Source organism: Xylaria bambusicola (genome assembly GCF_022495145.1).
Source record: "Xylaria bambusicola strain CBS 139988 unplaced genomic scaffold F5B22scaffold_43, whole genome shotgun sequence".
In the NCBI taxonomy this organism is placed as follows: domain Eukaryota; kingdom Fungi; phylum Ascomycota; class Sordariomycetes; order Xylariales; family Xylariaceae; genus Xylaria; species Xylaria bambusicola.
This window is the reverse complement of record NW_025953596.1, coordinates 196998-216900: the sequence shown is the minus strand read 5'-3', so window position 1 is coordinate 216900 and position 19903 is coordinate 196998. Positions and strand designations below refer to the sequence as shown.

At 50.1% G+C, this 19903-nt stretch overlaps 8 protein-coding genes across 8 annotated transcripts; 4 read left to right on the top strand and 4 right to left on the bottom strand.

Moving 5' to 3' along the window:
• Positions 1-3088: 3088 nt before the first annotated feature.
• Positions 3089-3583, bottom strand: F5B22DRAFT_649486 (uncharacterized protein; the record flags this gene model as incomplete). The annotated part of the gene is made up of 1 exon (XM_047979179.1): positions 3089-3583. The coding sequence occupies one exon, from the start codon at positions 3581-3583 to the stop codon at positions 3089-3091; it is 495 nt and encodes a 164-aa protein (XP_047827954.1).
• Positions 3584-4905: 1322 nt separating this feature from the next.
• On the bottom strand, positions 4906-7631 carry F5B22DRAFT_375625 (tRNA synthetases class I, catalytic domain-containing protein). The gene is made up of 3 exons (XM_047971210.1): positions 6967-7631; positions 6784-6902; positions 4906-6729 (listed from the first exon to the last, which is right to left on the bottom strand). Exons 1-3 carry the CDS (start codon positions 7353-7355, stop codon positions 5348-5350), a joined length of 1890 nt encoding a protein of 629 aa, XP_047827953.1. The 5' UTR covers positions 7356-7631; the 3' UTR covers positions 4906-5347.
• A 136-nt stretch (positions 7632-7767) lies between these two features.
• F5B22DRAFT_618758 (50S ribosomal protein L1) lies at positions 7768-9009 on the top strand. Its single transcript, XM_047975731.1, has 2 exons — positions 7768-8176; positions 8266-9009. The coding sequence occupies exons 1-2, from the start codon at positions 7911-7913 to the stop codon at positions 8933-8935; spliced, it is 936 nt and encodes a 311-aa protein (XP_047827952.1). The 5' UTR covers positions 7768-7910; the 3' UTR covers positions 8936-9009.
• F5B22DRAFT_618757 (oligomeric golgi complex component, COG2-domain-containing protein) lies at positions 9010-10381 on the bottom strand. Its single transcript, XM_047975730.1, has one exon. It carries the CDS (start codon positions 10035-10037, stop codon positions 9150-9152), a length of 888 nt encoding a protein of 295 aa, XP_047827951.1. The 5' UTR covers positions 10038-10381; the 3' UTR covers positions 9010-9149.
• A 2279-nt stretch (positions 10382-12660) lies between these two features.
• Positions 12661-14202, top strand: F5B22DRAFT_638361 (uncharacterized protein; the record flags this gene model as incomplete). The annotated part of the gene is made up of 1 exon (XM_047977577.1): positions 12661-14202. The coding sequence occupies one exon, from the start codon at positions 12661-12663 to the stop codon at positions 14200-14202; it is 1542 nt and encodes a 513-aa protein (XP_047827950.1).
• Positions 14203-14323: 121 nt separating this feature from the next.
• Positions 14324-15604, bottom strand: F5B22DRAFT_375467 (uncharacterized protein). Its single transcript, XM_047971208.1, has 2 exons — positions 14833-15604; positions 14324-14780 (listed from the first exon to the last, which is right to left on the bottom strand). Exons 1-2 carry the CDS (start codon positions 15326-15328, stop codon positions 14446-14448), a joined length of 831 nt encoding a protein of 276 aa, XP_047827949.1. The 5' UTR covers positions 15329-15604; the 3' UTR covers positions 14324-14445.
• A 1253-nt stretch (positions 15605-16857) lies between these two features.
• F5B22DRAFT_618746 (uncharacterized protein) lies at positions 16858-17552 on the top strand. Its single transcript, XM_047975729.1, has one exon. The coding sequence runs from the start codon at positions 17135-17137 to the stop codon at positions 17393-17395; it is 261 nt and encodes an 86-aa protein (XP_047827948.1). The 5' UTR covers positions 16858-17134; the 3' UTR covers positions 17396-17552.
• Positions 17553-18714: 1162 nt separating this feature from the next.
• Positions 18715-19899, top strand: F5B22DRAFT_649480 (oxidoreductase family protein; the record flags this gene model as incomplete). Its single annotated transcript, XM_047979178.1, has 1 exon — positions 18715-19899. One exon carries the CDS (start codon positions 18715-18717, stop codon positions 19897-19899), a length of 1185 nt encoding a protein of 394 aa, XP_047827947.1.
• Between the last annotated feature and the right edge of the window lie 4 nt (positions 19900-19903).

Genomic DNA, 19903 nt, shown 5'->3' with positions numbered 1-19903 from the left:
CTGGCCTGTATCGGTCACGCAGAAAAGATACTTGGCCATAGACGGACGACGAGTACCGAGAGAGGCAGAGGCGGAGGAGGGAGGAGTCTGAGGAGGAGAAGAAGAAGCATCAGCGCCAGCACCAGCACCAGCATCAGCATCTCCCCTGTCGTAGCCAGCAGCACCAGCAGATGCAGCAGATGCACTGCTACCAATCCACGACGAGCACACCGCATCTGACGGGGATGTTGTGTCAAACGCAGGCGTCAAAAATGTGTCGAAATGTGGTTAAATGTGGGCTGCCATGTCCACTTAGGTAGGCAGATATACCTACACCAACTGTACCTTGCGGTAAGGCCAGCAGACGCACGCCAGTCTCTAATCCCATTCGAGATAATAATAATGTCGGGCGCCATCGTCGTCCTCGTTGTCCTCGCTGTCATCGCGTTGTCTGTTGTCGGTTGTGCGCTGGATTCGATTTTTTGCATTTTGTTTCTACACAAATGACCTACGTCCAGATATCATGGACATACTTACCTAAGTGGGTAATATTGCAGGAGCTGCTGTAGTGAGGGTACACATGTGGTTAGCCATGTTGTTGTTATAGTATAAACCTCCAGCAAATGTTTCAAACACTACCAAAAGAGGACGAGATTCTGTCTCTTCGAGGCTGGAGGAGGGTGAATGTTTCCTCGTGACTGGACATGAACCACTTGATACCGGTCCACTGGAACCCACTATAGACTGTCTCTTTTCTGTCACTTGCATCGTCGTGTTCTTCGCTACCTACTGATTCTCTTTTCCCTTTTCCCTGCTTCCGTTCGCCTTCTGCTTACCTCGATATCTATCTGTGGCACTCGGTGGTGTATGGTGTAGCATGTATACAGTAGCTTGGTTCGTGACATGTAGGGAGTCCTACTTTGGGTATGTATCATCCGTAGCCGGTCCGCCTCTTTGTCCCCGCTTCGAAGTTTTCTCTTCTGTGCGTCCTCGTTCATGATACCTAGGTACTATAAGACTTAGCACATACAGTAGTATGTTCCCTAACGGGCAAAGACGATGCATGGAAGGACTAGTAGATGCTCGAAAGAAGTGTCCGAGAAGTGTCCAAGAAGGCAGAAAAGCAATATCAACACGCACCAAGAATAAGAGACAGGGAGAGACGGGGGAAAGACAGGGAAGACGAGCAAGACAGGGGGGCCCGATGCAGTGCCTGGCTACCAAAGGCGGCAAGTGCCACGAAATGCCGTGCTCCGTGCTCCGGACGTCTTCTTCTTTCCCACCCATCGCCCGCCCATCCCTATCCCTGTCTTTTTAACATGTGTTAACTCTCAGGGTATAGGGTATTACATGTATTTGCTTCATGGATCCCGTCCCTCGGGACATGTTTCGATAGCGGTAGCAATAGCCGCTCATTACCGATAGGTAACTATGCTTGAACACTGTTGTGTACATCACTCGCTCCAATTGAAACATCGAAAAGTCGCAGCTCTTCCATCAAATGCACGTTTTCCGTCTTGTCCACGTAGACGTCCGCCAAACCTGCCAATCTACCAACCAGCTGCCTTGAAACAAGACAACGTTGAAGGTGATAGGTAGCAATAGTAATGGCATGGCAATGCAATATTACCCATGATAATAATAGAAGCGCCTCTCTCCATCAGAAATTCTCTTCCATTTCGCAAAGCATGGCAGCGCATGAGACCTGCTTATTCCATCTTTCAGCTTCTCCAATTCCTACCAATACTGGACTATGCTGTACATGATTCAGGCGCAAGGGAGGAAGGACACTAACGCGACTGCGTGTCTCGTCGTCGTCGTGCGGGCGTGAGTGAGAAAATCCGTGACACGATAGATGAGCTGGTCAGCCGTCCGAGAGGGCGCTACTATCCCACCGCTTCTTTTTCCTTCACCTCTTGTCATCACCATCAGCAGCGACAACAAAGGCAGCAGTTGACTCGATTCCCTTTGCCTGCCCATGCAAGGAAAGTACGTACCCTGGAAAGAAACCCGGCAGGCGCAAGTCATAACGCGGTGACACAGCGCGCGGAAAACGAGATGACGTTCATTTTCCAGCCTACCTAAGAACCAAAGAAAATTCTGATCTTGATTTAATTTGTTTTAATTCGTCCTCTGCTTCCAGTCTGTTCACCAGCTCACGAAACGCCACTGCCAAATGTCTCTGACGAGGCAGATGGCGGATGGCGAGTGGCGGACAGCAGGACTGCGAAAAGGCGGACAGCTGCTTGCTGAGCTGGCCTTGCATCGTGCATGGCCAGTCACCTATTATCTCGTCCATTTGACGGCCAGCCTGCGCTACCTACCTGACCTGCCTGCCTGCCTGCCTGCTTCTTGCCTATCTGTCTATCTGTCCGCCTGTGTTCCTCATCTCGTTCTCCGCCATTTCGTTGTGCTATCTATCCATCATTTGTCCTATCATAACCGACATAACCGACATAACTGTCTCTCTGGTCTATAAACCGATGTCCAGTCCGAAGACGGCCGAATACCTAACCATCTACCGCTACATACAGCATCTTACTAACGAGTTGGCACATTTCGTTGTAGCTTTTTTAGTCAGCAATAATGACCATGCTATGGTGATTGATTGCAAATATATTTCCAATTCTATCAACCAGGTAATGCATTATTATTATTATTATTATCATTATTATTATTCCTCCCCATCTCTACTAATCTCTCTTGTGCCTGGAGCGAAGCGTTGCGCTGGCACGCGAGAGCCTAAAACAGACGACGACGTGAAAAGAGGAGCCGGACGGGGTTGCCAACCCCTCCGATCCACCCAATCCACGTCGTCCACGCACCACAGGCAATCTTGAACGTGCTCCTCTTTTTTTTTCTCGATGGATATTATTCCTGAGTGCCAACGCATCGAAATGGCCACCGCAAGCCCATCAGAGCCTATGAACCAAGACCTCCACTAGTCCAACCCGGCCCGCGTCCACCTCGGCCCTTTGAGTGCATCATCTCCGTAGCTCACGGTTGGCTACGAGCCTCGGAACCCCCGTTGCGCTTTTCCTTGTACCTTTTTCCCGCCTCCCCAATCATTGGTGCTGCCGCTGGCTCGCCCATGGGCGCGTGGCATGGCTCATGGCTTCCACGCCCACAGCTTGACAAGGGACCGGACGAACAGCATGGCGTCGCAGAGGGTAAGGGTAAAGCGAAAGTCATGCTGCTGAAGACACTGAAACTGCCATACCCCAGCCTGGGGGAACCGGCGGCCAATACGTGCGCGTCCGCCGTCCACGCCAGCCCGCTCTCGTGTCTCGAAACGCTTTGTTTTGCTGTCCATCGTGTCCATTCTCGGATCTCCCTTTTCAGCCTTGTGTGACTTCTCGTCTCTGCACGTCACTCTTGCCCCAGCAGCATGCCCCCCAGCATCATCCCCATACTTGGTGGAGTTTCCGCATCGGCGGTTTTTCTTAGTCTTGATTTCCTCGAGGCTACCTGCTCGCCTATCATGGAATAACCTGTTTGAAGCATTGCTCGACATGTCTCGGTTATTCGACGGCTTCTTGTCATAGAAGCTTAAAGCGGCAGCTGGACAAATACGCAACGAAGCTCCAAGGACATGGCCCGGCATGTTCATTTCGGTGTCGCTGTAAACAGCTATATGCCGTACTTCAATAACGTTCCTCAATCGGAGTAGTCTCCGTATCACTCATGGCCAATTACAACGCCTTATCCTTACTATTCACCCTTCCGTGTCTCTCTTTATCTTCCTTTTCGTTTCCTAGCTCATCTGGTGTCATGACTCTTTCACTGTTTGAAATGATATCCCGAATTTTCCTTCGGCTGAAGTCGCCGTCTCGACATGAAAGAAGATCACAAAACCATCCGCACCTTCTAGAGCGCTGGAGCGCGGGAACCAAGGCTACGATGCTCCCATCTACCACATAGGGCGAGCTAACCTCGAACGGGAGTCAAGGTGTAGATGCATAGCTAGATCTGCACTAGCAAGCAAGCATACACCCGACATCTAGACATCTAGGGAGCCATAGTTCGCGCAACACATTCCCTATCTTCCACAGCATTAGCATTCCCGTGGGACTAACTCTCCTCGTTGCTTGCTTGCCTGCCTGCTCCATTCCGTTCCTTTGTTGTACACTACACTACATAAAACACATACACACATATATAGACACGTGCATGCATACACCTCAACATATCAAATAGTGTAACCAAATAGGTTGGGAGTTGAATCGTCACGTCATGCCATGTTGCCAACCGCTGTCAAATCAACCACAGCGTACAATCGCCGAGTAAGCAAGCAAGTCGGTGCTACATTTCGTTTGCATGGCATTTTTCATGCGGAGCACAGAACCTACACCTATCACATTCTGCTTCATCTTGACCTTTTTTTTTCTCTCTGTGTATCCTATCCAATAGGCGACATAAACAGCGTCCTCGATGAAAAATAACGCCGATAGGACCAAACACACTTGGCGCCGACACAGCGATCACCCATGGTTGAATGACACGTTTTGCTCTCGGTAGGTAGGTAGGCAGGATCGTAAACGATTCTTATCGCGAGGATGAATCAGAATTGTATAGCATAGCGTAGCGCAGCATAGCCACAAGATGTACGGCGCGATAGGGACGGTATCCCGAGGAACGCACGGTGGGAGATTTCTTGCTTTCTTGCTTGCTTGGGTGCTTGGTATATCAAGCTTGTTCTGCTCGCGATCCTAATAGCCGGTGTCTAAGCACCTGTTTACTTCCATTCAGTACATGTGACATATATACCATCGGTTATACCATGGCATACCAACCTCATATTTACTGAGTAAGTTGGTAGGTATATCTGTTTATTCACTTGGCGCAGGTAAGTAGAGATCAATCAGGCTTGATGATTTAGCTACAATGAAATTAATCACTGTGTTCATCTATTTACATATCTTTTTCGTAGTACTATCTTAGATACTTGTTTAACTACGTGACGTGATGTGAAGGGACTTGCCTATGTAAGGCTACGCCGTAAACGATACGTAGATAGTCACGTTGGCAGTTGTTGACTTTATATGGGCATATATAAAGATATCCATGATATATCTATCTATGTATAAGTACCTAAGTAATATAGATACCCAGTAGAACGAAACCTATTGATAACGAGTGTATGTATATACGCGCGCGCGTGTGTGTGCGTGTGAGTGAGTGAGTGAGTGATAGATATTCATTAGCAATACCATGTATCACTTTCACAAGATTAATTAGTTGTACGCATATCTCCTGACTCTTTACGTTTATGTTTCAACATAAGTAGCTAGGTAGTTACTTTAGCAATACGTATAGCTTTCTAGCATACTAGATATGTCCTCAGATATCCAGCGGCGTACCTAAGTATCTATTTATTCTTACCCGTAGGGATACAGAACAAGACAATCTTCTCATCCCCATCGCCATACGCCTTATCAACCCTGTAATACCCGCGTCGCTCAAGCTGAATAATGTCATCCTTTTTCAGATTCGTCACGCCCTCGTCACAAAACGCTTCCTCCATCGTCGCAGTCGTAGGATTCAAGAATTTCTCCAAGTCATCGTCTTCTTCAAGCTTGTCCTTCGTAATCAAGTAATCAAAGTCCCAGAGCTCGGCGTCGATAAGCTTCTGTCCCTGCGTAGAGAGCCATGTGACTTTCTTGTCGGTGGAGCGCACGTCGCCTTGCAGGTTTAGCTCGGCCGTTAAGGTGGTGATTGGGTCGGCGCCGGCCACGACGTCGCGCACGAAGGCGTTGCCCCACTGCATCAGCGTGATTTCCTCGCCATCCTTGAAAGATTTGGCGTCGGCCTGGTCGAGCAGGATCTCCTGGGAGAAGGCGACCTTCTTGGTGCCTACGGCTGGGTTCTTGGGGTGCAGCGGCTTGTCTTCTGTCCGGGGCGCCGCGGGGACGCCCTCGCCCTTGACGGCGATCTTGACGGCGTCCTTCTTCGATATGGCGGTGTGTCTGGGGGCCACGGGGTCGATTTCCTTCTTGTTGGTGGCCCAGAAGGCGGCCCAATCCATGGTCACTACGTTTCGCGAGGGGCCTTGCTTGAGGATAAAGTCGCGCAGCGCGGGAATCGTCATGCCACGTCTTCGGACGCCACGAATCGTGGGCATTCGGGGGTCGTCCCAGCCCCAGACTTTGCCGTTGTCTACGAGCTTGGCGAGCTTTCGCTTGGAGAGGAACGTGCGGATAAAGTTCATGCGGGAGAAGTCCCACATGTACACCTGGCGAAGCTTCAAGGTGTCAAGGAACCATTGGAATTGCGGGTTGCGATCGGTATACTCGGTCGATCTAAGAGCATGGGTGACGCCCTCGAGGCTGTCGACGACGGGGCAGGCCAGATCGTAGGTAGGGTACATCTTCCACTTTGTACCGGTGCGGTGGTGGGGATCGTTAGGATTGCAACGGTAGATGACGGGGTCGCGCATCGCCTTGTTCGGGTTGTCGACACTGATCTTGGCCCTGATGCAGTTCTTCAAGCCCTCCTCGGTGGCATTCTTCATTTCCTCAAAGATGGCCAAGTTCTCGTCGACGGCTCTGTTCCTCCTCTTTGACTCGATACCCTTTCCTCTCTCGTCGCGCATAGTCTCGACATCTGTGTCATCAGCATATGCATGGCCGCCTTTGATCAAGGTTAAACAAGTCTCGTAAAGGTGGTCAAAGTAGTCAGAGGTGTAAGTGACGACATCTGGTTTGACGCCCATCAATGCCAAATCTTCGATTATAGCGTCTTGGAACTCCTCTGTTCAAACTTATTTAGCCAATCGTTCAAAACGTCTGCAACTTATTAACCTACCCTTCTCCTTCGACGGGTTTGTGTCATCTAGACGAAGGCGTAGCTTGCCATCGTATGCTTGGTGGGCGAAGTAGTCACTTAGCAGCGCTGCTTTGGCATGCCCAATGTGAAGGTAGCCTCTGGTACACAATCAATAAGCCGAGCTCCATATTAGCCACTAAGAAACTTGACGCTATTACTCACGATGGCTCGGGAAGGAATCGAGCGACGACCCCCTTCTCCGTATCTTGTAGGGCTAAGTTGTAGCTAGCTCCAGCACGGCTGGCGGCTTGAACCTTAGCCTTGCGGACGTTGTCGGCAGCCTTGACTTCGGTTTGAATCTCGGGGTGAGTTTGCTCAACAAAGACAAACCATCGATGAAGGTTGGCATAAGATCCCTTTCGGACAAATGATACAGCTACCTTGTTACTTCTGATGGCAACCCATATCTTGTGGTCAAACTCGCTCAACGTGTAGCCGGACAGGTAAGTGCGCAGAGTCAAGTGCTTCTCGAGTCGATTGAGATGAGGCTCGATGGCCTTGAAATCGCCCCCCAGCGACTCGGAGATGGCGACGAGCTCGTCTACCTTCATTTTGCCCTTTGATATGACAATGAGACAACGAACAGATCAAATTGAAAAAAAAGAAAAAAGAAAAAAAGGAGGTTAGATGTATAAGTACAGAATGGAATAGGAAGACTGTATCAAGCTGTCAATAAAGCCTGACGTATTGTATTGTTATGGCCCGATATCGTGGAGTGTGTGAGTCAACAACAACCCAACATAAGATCAAATATACAGTCAATCAGTCGACCAGTGATGTGATTTATTTGATGGCGGGGTCAAAAAAAAGGCATAGCATTCCATGGCGGGGTGACCGACTCTGTGACGAAGCTTGCAAGGATGAGGGGGGAAGCTCGCTGCCCGATAAGATAAATGGCTGCGATAAGATAGAGAGAGAAGCTGTTGCCTGACATCTCAGGCGTCAACAATTTTATTCATTCGCTCCACCAAAAAGCAGTGCCAAGACCCCGGTCGAACCAATCCCCGTCGATCCAGCCAGTCTCTGAAGCTCCTGGTCCGACATGAGACTTCACGACCGTGATAACGACGAGAACGCACACACAGCCACACAATTCACCACCCGCTATGGTGACGACAAACCAATGCGTCGCCTCATTGGCGAGGCTGAATCTATCATCCATGGCGAGACCAACCGCGGCCACAATACCTAGATTATTGGCGCCCTCATCGACGTCCCAGGTGCGATGGAAGAGTGTAGGCACACGAGCCATGCAGGCACGTGAGAGGGAAAAGGAAAAGTTGAAGAAGAAGCGGAGGCAGCAGCGGTTCAAAGAGTACAAATACGCGGCGCCAAGCAGAGAAGAGCAGTTTTCGCTATGCGATGCTATGAGGTGAGCCGACTCGGTCCCTACTTTATTTGCTTTCCGCTTGTTTCGTTCATTATATCCTCGTTTATATCAGACTGACGCCTTTCACATAGATATCTACGAGCTGCCGAGGTCGGCCGTCCCCCTTCGTCAGCAACATACGAGCTCGCGCTCAAGGTCCGCACCATCAAAAACGGTCCCGTACTCCGCGACCGCATACGGCTACCGTTCCCCGTCAAAAACGACACGCGGATTGCCGTCATCTGCAAAGAGAACAGCGGCGCCGCCCACGAAGCAAAGGCTGCCGGAGCCGTGGCTTTCGGCGAGGAGTCTCTCTTCGAAATGATCAAGGCGAATCCCAACAAGCTGCCCTTCAACCGGCTCATCTGCCACGCTGATTCCGAGCCCGCGCTCAAGAAGGCCAATCTCGGGCGTATACTAGGTCCGAAGGGATTGATGCCCTCGCTGAAAACGAACACGATTACCAAGAGCGTGGTATCGATGATGCACGACATGGTGGGCGCCGAGAACTACAGGGAGAAGATCGGCGCCATCCGCATGCCCATTGGCAATATCCAGTTCACGCCCAGGATGCTCTCGGAGAATATCAAGACTATGATTAATTCCGTCAAGGGCAATATCACGGTACTCGAGGACCGCGTCAGGAAGGATCTCGTCGAGGTCGTGCTCACGTCGACGAGCGGGCCTGGATTCAGTTTGAATGGACTGTTTGTGTCTACGGATAAGGATCTTACACCGGCTCATTTAAGCACGGCTATGTAGATGTAGATGGTTGTGTCGCTTTTGTTGATATAGAGAGCGGGTTACAATAGCACTGTATAAAAGTGTATCATACCAAGTCATCTTGTTCTACAACCTTTATCTCCCTCGCTCCAATCTAATGGGAATTTGTGCATGCATGGGGTATCTAACTGCGCGTTTTACGTATATACGTTTCAAAGGGTAAAATAAATGGACAGTATCCATCGCACAATCCTCATTTCCCCTTCAACGCCTTCAGCGCTTCACCCTGCGCATCCAGCGTGACATAAACCCCCATAAGCCTAAGCAGCCTCGCGCGTCCCGTCGTCCCAGCTTTTCTAGCCTCCTTCAGCGCAGCATTGAGATCCAAGAGGAGCGTATTCCGACACCTAATCATCCTCTCCTCCATCTTCCTCACTATCGGCGTATCCCGTCCAATCTCATCGGCAAGTTCATCCGCGGCGACATAATCCCCCGCCAACAGAGTTAATTTCGTGACACCTGTCCCTCCTTCCTCGCCTTCTTCATCGTCCTCGTCGTCGTCATCCTCACTTTCGCTCTCCCCCGTACTCCCGACCGCAAGCCTCGCTTCAAGCGCAACTATCCTATCATCCAACTCAATCATCTTCCGTCCCATCTCAATCTCTCCCCTAACAACTCCCAACTCTCTCGTTAAACCCCTCACCTCCGCCCCGCGATCTTTCACCCGAGACCTAACTTCCTCGACCGCACGTCTGAATCCAAGCAGCGCAACACGAACATCTTCAACCCTGTCCTCGCCGCCATGTAATTCATCCCCTAGACCTAAAAAGGACGAATAATTCGCGTTCACGAGCTCGAGGAGCTCGGTCCCGATGGCGGCGCTGCGATCGCGCAGATCGGAGCGTAGGTCTTCGAGGGTTTGGTGGCGGTGCGGGAGGGAGGAGAGATATTCTGCTGCGCTGAAGTTGGGCGCGAGGAAATCTGTGCGTGGGAGCGCGGTGGGGAAGGGGAGGGGTGTATCGGAGTCTACTTCGTCGTCGTCGTCGTCAGAGGCGTTGGAGGATGAGGATGGGGAGGAGGGCATGGTGAATTTTGCGGGACGGTTGGGCTTGGGGGCCGCAAGGTGTGGCATTTGTGCCATGGTTTGAATTGGGGTTTCCCCTGAGGATTGCTGAGGGCCTGTCTGAGAACGTGTGCTCGTCGTGTAAATGTGCACGATGCGGCTGATAGGACGTTGGGGTTTAATGCATGGGATGTGGTGTCGTCGGCAGTTTGCATAGCCTTGTAGCTTGAATATGTGCTTGCTGCAGAAGCTGCGATCCTCAGGCTTAGAGGGAGCACGTTTTTAAATTGATATGCACTTGATGTATCACCATAGATGTGAAGATCCGATATTAATTGTTCGTTTGGAAATCCCGACTCGTTGCGTTCGATGTCGTTCACAATGGCATATTCAACAGCTGCTCATTAGAGAGGTGATATTTGATATTCAGAATCTACAGTTACGGCAGCTACCTACCCTTACCCACCCGCTTAGAATGTACCTAGGTACATTCGCCAAGTCCTTATAGGTACATCCTTACATAGAAGCACTGCTCTGTCCATGTATCATGATGAACAACATCCTACATGTAGCCATTGCACATATGCAGGTAGTCAGTCTGCGGTAGAACAATAGTTCACATGCAGTTACATCCATATGAGGGCATTATTATACCTGGGATCATGAACTTGTTGGTCCTCCCCATGCGGATGCTCCCAGCTCAGTAAGTAGGCACTATGTACTTACCCAGTAACATTTGATTCGGCACATGTAGTCTTTGCAGAGTAACTGCCCCAATAGGTGTCTAAGTCCTAACTCAGAGGATTGGCAATTAAGAAGCATCTGAAAATATATCCACATCCGTACATAGTGAAAGAGAAAGTTGAATTATTAAAACTGTGGCAGATACCGTGCAATTCTGATGTGATGATCGGACGCTCTTAGGACATATTAACATGGTCACTGGGTCGCACGGCCAGGCGCCGGTATCGGTGCGTACCTAAGCGGTTGCGTATTCGCGTTACCTGAAATTACCTAGTGTTACTGCCTAGACACTGACACTAGTAGCGTCACTAGCGCTATTCGGCCGCCTGACCAGTGGCATCATTGTTCCGGCACTATCCGACCATTTACTTACGACTCAAGCTCGAGCACATCGTCAGATGGGATGTCGCAACCGGAATACAGACCTATTTACCAAACAACTTGGATACACTCTTACTATGTCCACTCTTGAATTGCTCTGTGGCTAGTGTAGAGAGAGAGAGAGCAGGCGAGAAAGAGAGAGAAAGAGAAAACTTCCCATCTGGCCGAGACTGCTCACGTGTTTCAGCGTGCTTGCAGAGAGATACGTACATACTTACGTACATACACAGTGTTGCCGCTCTTTTCGCAGAATTCTCTCGTATCAGTCCACCCGGATAACCACCACGCCGGACCAGTCACTCTAGCTGCTTTGGTCCATCGCCTGTCATAGTTTTGAAGAGAACTGGACATAGCTGAAGTCGCCAAGTGTCAAAGTCTTGTAGCCTTCTCCGGTCCCGCGCGGCGGCCGGGAACCATCAACCAGTCAACCAACCAACCAACCAACCATTCACTGCTTGCTGCTCGTTCCAGTGACGCTTCCTTCGGCTGGCCTGGCGCTCTTTTCGAGCCGCCACATGGGATCCACAAATTGGAAAGAGGATCGCTTGCCTAGACGAGGGAGGACCCAGTGTAATCTTATCAATCTGATCAGTGATTTTCCATCAACGCTCCATCTCCATCTCCATTCCCATCTCTCTGGTCACCTAATCCCCTCACCTCCCATCCCACCTTGCAAATCCTTCTCGCCGTTTCTCTCCGAGCCCCCCCTCCTCCTCCCCTCTCTCATTATTGGATCAGTCATAACACAGGCTCTACGCACCATTCTCGGTTAACCAGGTCTATGTTACGGCCCCAGCACAAACGAATTCCTGTCACACACGCTCGAATTGATACGAATCTGACAGTGCTCGGTTGTTGTGCATCTGAGGCCTACTGGAGCATCTTTTACTTTCACATCGAATGGCTAAGGTCAGACAAGGCTTGAATCGGACCCTCCGTGCCTCAATCGTTCTTTGCTCTGGAAAGGTCTATAAGTCTTCCTCGGCACATCTGATATACCCCTAGATCTCTGGGTTTAGCGCTCTGGATCAGAGTCACTAAGCACGCACAAACTCTTGCCTTGGCAACCAGTATCCGACCGCCGAACATCGCCCCTCCGCGGATTTCGAGCCCGCAGACCCTTATTCTTCTGTACCATTACTTCTTTTCCAGCCACCAGTCTCTACTTCCTTTTGTTCCCTTGTCCATCCATCTCTTTGTTCTTTCTTCTAGTACAACATTTTACGTACTACGTGAAAAGCCTTGAGAAGAAGATAATTCTATCCCGTCTCTACCTAGCCAGCGTGGGTACCTTGAACATTACATTCGTCCTTCTGATAGCGAATGGATGATTGCTGTATGAGCTGTCTTTCATTGCTATCATCATTGTTCAATCAATATGGCGTCTGCTGCCCTCCTTAACTCTAATCCCAACATTGCCACGAGGCCATGTCCGACTAAGCTTGCCATATCTCCTACGACGGCCTCCTCTCCTGCTTCGGATTTCTCACCCTCATCATCAAATGTGTCTACGCCATCCTCTTCGACACCGCAAATAGCTATGAAGCCTACAGGTGCAGGTGTCCAGATTACCAACATGGCGATACTTCCCCCCAAAACCTCCATCACCAGCAAGGAATGGGTAATCCCGCCACGACCCAAGCCTGGCAGGAAGCCTGCAACCGATACTCCGCCTACCAAGCGCAAAGCTCAGAACAGAGCTGCACAGCGGGCCTTCCGTGAGCGGAGAGCCGCTCGAGTAGGTGAATTGGAAGAGGAACTTGAAGAGCAACGGGAAGAGCATGAACGTGTTCAGCAGCAATTGCATCAACGGATTGAGGCTTTAAGTGGCGAGGTGGATTCTCTGCAAAGTCAGTGCGGTATTTTGAAGGACAACCTAGAAAAGGAACGTGCAGAAAGGCTAGCGGTTACCCGTGAATTAGAGTCTTTGCGGCGTCACTGGCAGAACGGTGCCTCTAGTATCTCGTCATCGAGAAATGGAAGTTTTATGTCGCAGCATGGGCGGCTTCCAAGCGTTTCTTCACAACACCACGCCTCGAGAGGCAGTTTTACAGCTAATGTCCTTGGACATCGGAATTCAGCATCAGCTTTCTCCATACCCCAGATGATATCTCCTCCAGAGTCCTCGGATCATCCCCAAGGCGTATCAGACGTCATTGGCTGTGGTAATTGCAGCTCCACAGGAACATGCTCATGTGTTGATAGTGTACTTGCAAACACAACCGTTGAGTGTGGGAAATGTAGCATCGGCACGAGATGTGAATGTCTCGAGGCAGCGCTTAGCACTCCCATAACCTCTGTTGAGGCTGAGCTGAAACGGAAGCACTCGTCTATTGCTGAGCTGGCGCCTCTGGAAAAGCGACAGAAGTCAGAGTCCTATCCCAACGAAATTGACTTTACTGCTATGTTCTCGTCTAAGAAGAAAGTGGTAGTTGCAGAGCCTCCTTCTGAAGAGCCTCTTCCAATGACACAGCCTCCACTTCAAGCAAAAGAGCCATGTGGCTTCTGTACAGAGGGTAGTTACTGCGTGTGTGCCGAAACTGCTGTTATCCAGACCCTACCCCCAATGAACCAGCAAGTCGAGACACCGCCCCCTTCAGAGGATGATGTGGGACCCCACCCTATGGAAGTTACCTCAACAGGTGCCATCAAATTACCAAGTTTGAAAACCCTTAAACGCAACTCATTCCAACCCACACGCAAGCCCACCGGTTGCGGTGCAAACGGCCCTGGAACGTGCTCTCAGTGTCTCAGAGACCCTAAGTCGGGACTCTTTTGTCGAAGCCTCGCTGCGACCTTCGCTCGTGAGTCTGGAAGCGCGACTGGGGGTTGCTGTGGTGGCTCAGGTGGCTCGGGATGCTGCAAATCTGCTAAACCACCAGCGCAGACCTCCAACCCGGCCGCTGGGGTAAGCTTGTCGTGTGCAGATGCTTACCAGACTCTATCAAGCCATCCAGGTTTCGAACGTGCAAGTGATGAAATCGAAACATGGTTGCCAAAACTCAGAGCTGTTCCTGCGCCAGGCAGTACGCTTGGTCGTACTGCTTTGGACGTTGAAACGGCCAGTATAATGGGTGTGCTGAAGGAATTTGATGTCCGCTTTGGGAGGAATAAGTGAACGGCATGAATGCGAATGCCACGCGACGACAACAGGATCATAACTCCCTGCTCCTAAGTTATGCTTGCGTGCTATGCATACATAGCGTGTTGCAGGCAATAGACCGAGATGATCGCGTACCCATACTAAGACTCGAAGAAAGCTGTCAACCAAAAGCGTACCATTCGATTTATCTTGCTGATGCTTGAGCGTCCTTTTCTATATCTAGTATGGTTATCCGAGTATCACTATCCCTCCGTTCTGTTACCTGTACGCCGGGTATTGCATCACGTAAAAAATCCTAGGTATGGCACAACCTCGGCGACCCCAGAAGAAATACGCTCTCTTCTTAAATCCTAACCTGTCATAGAACGGCATGGTTGTCCTCTGCTCCCTTTCCCTTAACGCAGTCAACTCAACGGCGTTGATCTCCTCGGCTTCATCTGCTGTCCACCGTTGAGCAGCATCCGAAACTGAACCTTCGACAAGGACGATGATGTTTACGGCGAGCACGTCGGCCACATCCACAATATGACGCATGAGTCTCGTCCCATTGCCTCTTTCTCGTACGTGGGGATGAATACAGATCTCTGAAACAACTAACGATGGGAAAGTGAGCAACATGGTTTGCCAATCGTCGAATAGACTTACATAGAAACTCCTCGTCCAGCAAGGCAGGATCAGCGCGTATGGCAGCCATCAAGATGCTGTAGGCTGGCTTCTTATCTGGCGGACGATTTGCTGGTAGTACGATCCCCTCCCCAGTTCCGATATCATGGTACTCCCTATAAGAGCGGAGATAGGATTCGAATATTATGAGGCCGTGGATCGCCGTCTCATCGCCCAACTCCGGGTTGGTCGTGAGAATTCTATAATAAGGGTAGCCTCCTTCGAGCTCGCGTCGACGGCAGTCGGCTAGCTGGCCGACATCGGTGTAGATCTGAGGGAAGGAAGTCGTCTCGACCTCTATGATAGCTTCCATGTCACTCTGGCCAGCCGATCGAATCATACTCGCATATTCGAACTGCGAGATGGAGGTTTGGGGGGATGATATTTCTGACGGATCTGGCGACCTGCTGCTGCCGCATGATGTGTTCTCATGGTGATGGTGGTGATGATGGTGAAAGGGATAGTCCGACGATGTCATAGCGTGCAGATGGGATGTTGGAGTAGAAACAGTTTACAAGCTTAGCCCAGCCTTAGATGGGTTGTGTATATATCGTGTACATATAGATATATTTATATATAATCCATCCAAGCGAAGAAAAAGGAATAGAAGAAACGATGTGGAACCAACCTACTCTTTTTTTTTTCCCGTTTTCCTTTTTTCGATTCTTTCCTTTCCTTTCCCACACACCTCCCTCCCCACTTCGATTGCCGAGTGTTGCTGCAACGAAAGAAGTCTATTCATGTGAAATGTGAGCCAGACCCCGCCAAGACGATACTATAGAGTTGTTTGAATATATGCCGGACTTGGGCTTCCCCTCTGCTTTGTTTTGTTTTGTTTCCCATCCGGAGGTACAGTACCTATAAGGCGAAGCGAAGCGAGGCGAGGCGGAGGGCACGAACAGACAGCTTCATTCATTCCCGAGCGGCGGGACCCGCTAACCTACCTAGTGTAGTGCGTCTTTCCCAACAGCATAGGCCCATGCTCTCTCACCCTCTCTCCCTTCTTTTATCGTCCAAGCCAACCAGCGCGAATGGTGAAGGCTCGGCACATGCCGACTATAACACGGGTTTCATTTTTTTTTATTTTTGTCACTTTATTTTATTTTTTGCTTTTCGCATGTCATGTCGAAACCCGAAACTTCACCTCGAAATGCCGTTGCGCCCTCGCGTGTGTTGTGCTGGGTTGTACTATGTATTGGGTGGTAGGACGTTGGTTGTCTGACGTGAGCTGGGAAAGGTAAGGTAAGGTAAGGTAAGGGCTGGGATAAGTAAGTGACTAATACCGGTATACATACATACATACTTACTTACTTACCTACAGACCGACATGGAATTTTCGTTTCAGCAGATTTTACAGATGTTCATTCACTCATATTTAAGTGTCTAGATAGCTAATCTAAATCACGGTATTAGTAACAGCCAAAAACATTGTAATCAAGTTGATTCTGCTAGAATTCAATTCCCACATTCTCCAGAGCAACGCAAGTTTCAATCCCTCTTGGCCCCCTTTTACATAAGTCCATCCAAGAAGACTGGGGGTAGGGAGGAGGAATCAGATTACAATCGAAACCCCCCACGCCAAAAGATGTCCCACGGCCCATGACCATGCTACTATAAGTTAAAGTATGGTCCGTCCGCTTTGACGGGACCCCGATGGGATGAGCGAATCAATCACACAACACGACATCCCCGGACCCGCCCGGTCGGCATCATAAGTATGGTTTAGGGGACCTACCCTATCGGTGTGGGACGATGGAGAAAACAAAATGAAGGAATGAATCAACCACCTCCTTACTTACGATACGATACTATACTGTTGTCACCCTACCCACTATGCATGTATGTATGTATGTATGTATGGACTACGAATGTCGGCAGAAAGAGGAGGAGGAGGAGGAGGGTATGTGCGCTTGCAGTTAGTTGTGCGCTTGCGCTTGCGTCGCGCTTCGTCCTCCTCTCGCAATACGTTACGATGCGATGCGCTGCGACAGCAAGTCATGTCTGTTCTCGGCAGTTTGATGCTATATTGACTTGTGCGCCGGGGAGCGGGTCTCCTGTGCTATGCTATGCTATGCTATGCTACATTACATACGTAGGTAGTACTCAAACTTGACTTACTTATTTACTTACTTACTGTACTGCTGCGCTGGCTTCGTGAGACTGAGGTTGTTTCAGGATCTTGGACTCGCCTCGCAGATAGGAATGGTCACTGGGTCTATTTGACAGGAACCGTGTTTTTTCTTTCTTTCACGCCAACGCTTGCAGTGTCTATGCTAGGTATGCTATGCTATGCTATGCTGTGCTGTGCAATCCGAACTTCTTCTCCGCTATGCTATACTATACTATACTATACTACACTATACTACGTTATGCTATATGCGATGTTATGTGTTATGCTATGCTAACCATAGGTAGTACACTACGTACGTGTTTTGCCTTTATTTTTGGAATTCACTCAAAATTTTCATTGTCTGCGTGCGCCGCCGGCGTTAGAAATCGTTCCCTGTCCATGGAAGGAAAAGAAAGTCGTCCGAAACCTGGATAGACCTTGCCGAGGTCTCGCGCTGAGGGCCTTTTGACAGGCTCTTGGCATGCTACCTACGCTGTCGCTAATCTGCTGCTGGGATTCTCTTGTCTGCGGTCGTGGACTAGCATACCTTGTTCACCTAGTTGATAGGTAGATGATGCGCGGCGGTGGCGATCCGTTTAATGCGAGAGTAGTTATGTAAGTATGTAGAGCCTGGGTGTTTTCTCAAATACTTCGCACACGTATTGTAGTCATCTTCCGTGAGTATTACTTCACGCATTGGTGCCGCGGGGGAAAGCATTGAAACAAGAAACAGACATCATAAGTGTCAGGGGTGATCCCGAATATCCGTGTAGTTTGAGCTGTGCCTGCCGCCATCATTTACCCCGAGTCCTCCGTCTCCGGTTCACATTCCTCCGTGAACAGCATCTTCCTCCTCCTGCTCCTCCTCCTAAACCTTCTTCCTCACTAAATATCTCCGATTGGTTTCCTCTGCACTTCTAGTCCTAGTTTCCCCGATCACCTCCCCGCGTCCGTTTCCACCTGCTACCATCATCCCCGTCGCTAGATTTCTGTCACTTCACAGTCTTATTTCATCGTCGTTGATGACCTAATCCGACGTTTCCGCATCGCACAGACTTGAAATGAGAATGATTTAGATTACATGTTTTATTCAGACGCTGAGATAGCCTATTAGCTTTATACCACCTAGGTTAATCTCATATAACCATGATGGCACCGCTTCCCTCGTTCTTCTTACTTATTCCGATGAGTGTGAGGTTCATTCTATCGAAAGATGTGCATCTAACGTTGAGACAAAGGACTAGTTATCGATAACCATTACACACATCGGTTGTCGGTACCTGGAAGCCCATACTATTTAAATTTAAACTTGATCTTCAGGTATAAAGTGGTGTGTGGGTATAGGCGCAAGTTGAACGAGTCGGCCTTTAGCCCTTTGCTCAGTGAGCTGATCAGCGAGCTCATAGTGAGATGTGGGTTGGAGATGAGAAATCAAGGCATCAGAGGACCATTTGCCTAAAAGGGAAAGATTACAGTATGATAATTGTCTGGTACTGTGACCTCATGTGCCAATTTGGCTACCACGATGACTGTGCGAGTTGTCGGAAGTCACTGTACTGACAAACCTCTCGTCCCTTGGTGATTTATAATGACTCCAGACAGATGAGAAGTATAAAGGGTGATTTATGAGGTTGATATATCCCCACGAATGAGTTTCCTTTGCTTGCCGCCTGTAACGCTAAGAGGTCTAACATACTATCGACCGTCCAATCTAATTCATGTTCTCTGAAGCAATCACACGACCACATCTTCCAATGACCCCTATACGCATCGCCCTCATTGGGCTATCGGCTTCAGCCAAGGTCAACTGGGCCGAGCAGGGCCACCTACCTTATCTTCAGTCGGCGCGGGGCAAATCACATTACGAAATAGTCGCCCTGTTGAATTCCAGCGTCGAGGCCGCCAAGGCAGCACGGACTCACTTCAACTTACCCGCAACAGTGAAGACATACGGCAGCCCCGATGAGCTAGCTAAGGATCCAGATATCGACCTCGTGGTATGTAACACTAGGGTCGATACACATGTTCTCACGACTGCGCCGTCTCTCAACGCCGGTAAAGCCGTGTTCATCGAGTGGCCGCTGGCCGAGAACTACGCAGCTGCGCAATCTTTGACAAGCAACAAGCGTATCGATGCCAGCATCATTGGGCTGCAAGGCCGCGTATCGCCCATCGCACTAAAGCTGAAGGACGTCTTAAGATCCGGACGCATCGGCCGTGTGTTAAGCAGCGACGTCCGGACCTACGCCAACCTCGGGCGAAGAGACAGCGTCTCGGAGTCAGTGTCCTATTTCACTCAGCGGAGCATCGGCGGAAACCATGTGACCATCGCGTTCGCGCACACGATCGACTACGTGCATGACGTGTTGGGTGAGTTCGACGGATTCCAGAGTCGCATGCAGATCCAGCGGCCGGTGCTCAAGATCCGGGACAGCAATGGCGTGACGACGGATCAGGAGATACGCTCTGATGTCCCTGATCTCGTGGCTGTTCACGGAAAGCTAGCGAAGGGCAAAGCAGACATCGCTGATAACGCGACGCTGTCTTTCACGTTCCGTTCCGGACACCAGTTCAAAGGAACGCCGGGCTTCATCTGGACTATCAATGGCGAGAAGGGGGAGATCATGGTCACGGCGAATGGGGCGTACGTCCACTCGGATTCGTACAAAGACCCTATCGACATTCAATTGCATGACCATGCCACGGACGAGGTCGTTCCCATTGAATGGGACTGGCAGGACTGGCAGAAGGATTTGCCACGTCGCTCGAGGATTGTGGCAGAGCTGTACGAGCGGTTCGCCCGTTGGTGGGAGAGTGGGGCGCCCGCGGGTGATTTGCCTCAGGAAAGCGAGTGGCCGCGTCTTCACGATGCCGTGGCCAGAATGAAGGAATTCGACGAGCTGTTCAAGCAGTACGATGCGCAAGGCGACGGCGAATGAAAAA

What these genes read in the sequence shown, in the direction of transcription:
- F5B22DRAFT_375625 (XM_047971210.1), bottom strand. Translation starts at nt 7,355, where the DNA reads ATGAAGGTAGACGAGCTCGTCGCCATCTCCGAGTCGCTGGGGGGCGAT. An exon ending in CGATTCCTTCCCGAGCCATC is followed by an intron (nt 6,903 to 6,966) that starts GTGAGTAATAGC and finishes ATTGTGTACCAG; the next exon opens with AGGCTACCTTCACATTGGGC. An exon ending in AAACCCGTCGAAGGAGAAGG is followed by an intron (nt 6,730 to 6,783) that starts GTAGGTTAATAA and finishes AAGTTTGAACAG; the next exon opens with AGGAGTTCCAAGACGCTATA.
- F5B22DRAFT_618758 (XM_047975731.1), top strand. Translation starts at nt 7,911, where the DNA reads ATGGTGACGACAAACCAATGCGTCGCCTCATTGGCGAGGCTGAATCTA. An exon ending in TCGCTATGCGATGCTATGAG is followed by an intron (nt 8,177 to 8,265) that starts GTGAGCCGACTC and finishes CCTTTCACATAG; the next exon opens with ATATCTACGAGCTGCCGAGG.
- F5B22DRAFT_618757 (XM_047975730.1), bottom strand. Translation starts at nt 10,037, where the DNA reads ATGGCACAAATGCCACACCTTGCGGCCCCCAAGCCCAACCGTCCCGCA.
- F5B22DRAFT_375467 (XM_047971208.1), bottom strand. Translation starts at nt 15,328, where the DNA reads ATGACATCGTCGGACTATCCCTTTCACCATCATCACCACCATCACCAT. An exon ending in GCTGGACGAGGAGTTTCTAT is followed by an intron (nt 14,781 to 14,832) that starts GTAAGTCTATTC and finishes TCCCATCGTTAG; the next exon opens with TTGTTTCAGAGATCTGTATT.
- F5B22DRAFT_618746 (XM_047975729.1), top strand. Translation starts at nt 17,135, where the DNA reads ATGCTATGCTATGCTGTGCTGTGCAATCCGAACTTCTTCTCCGCTATG.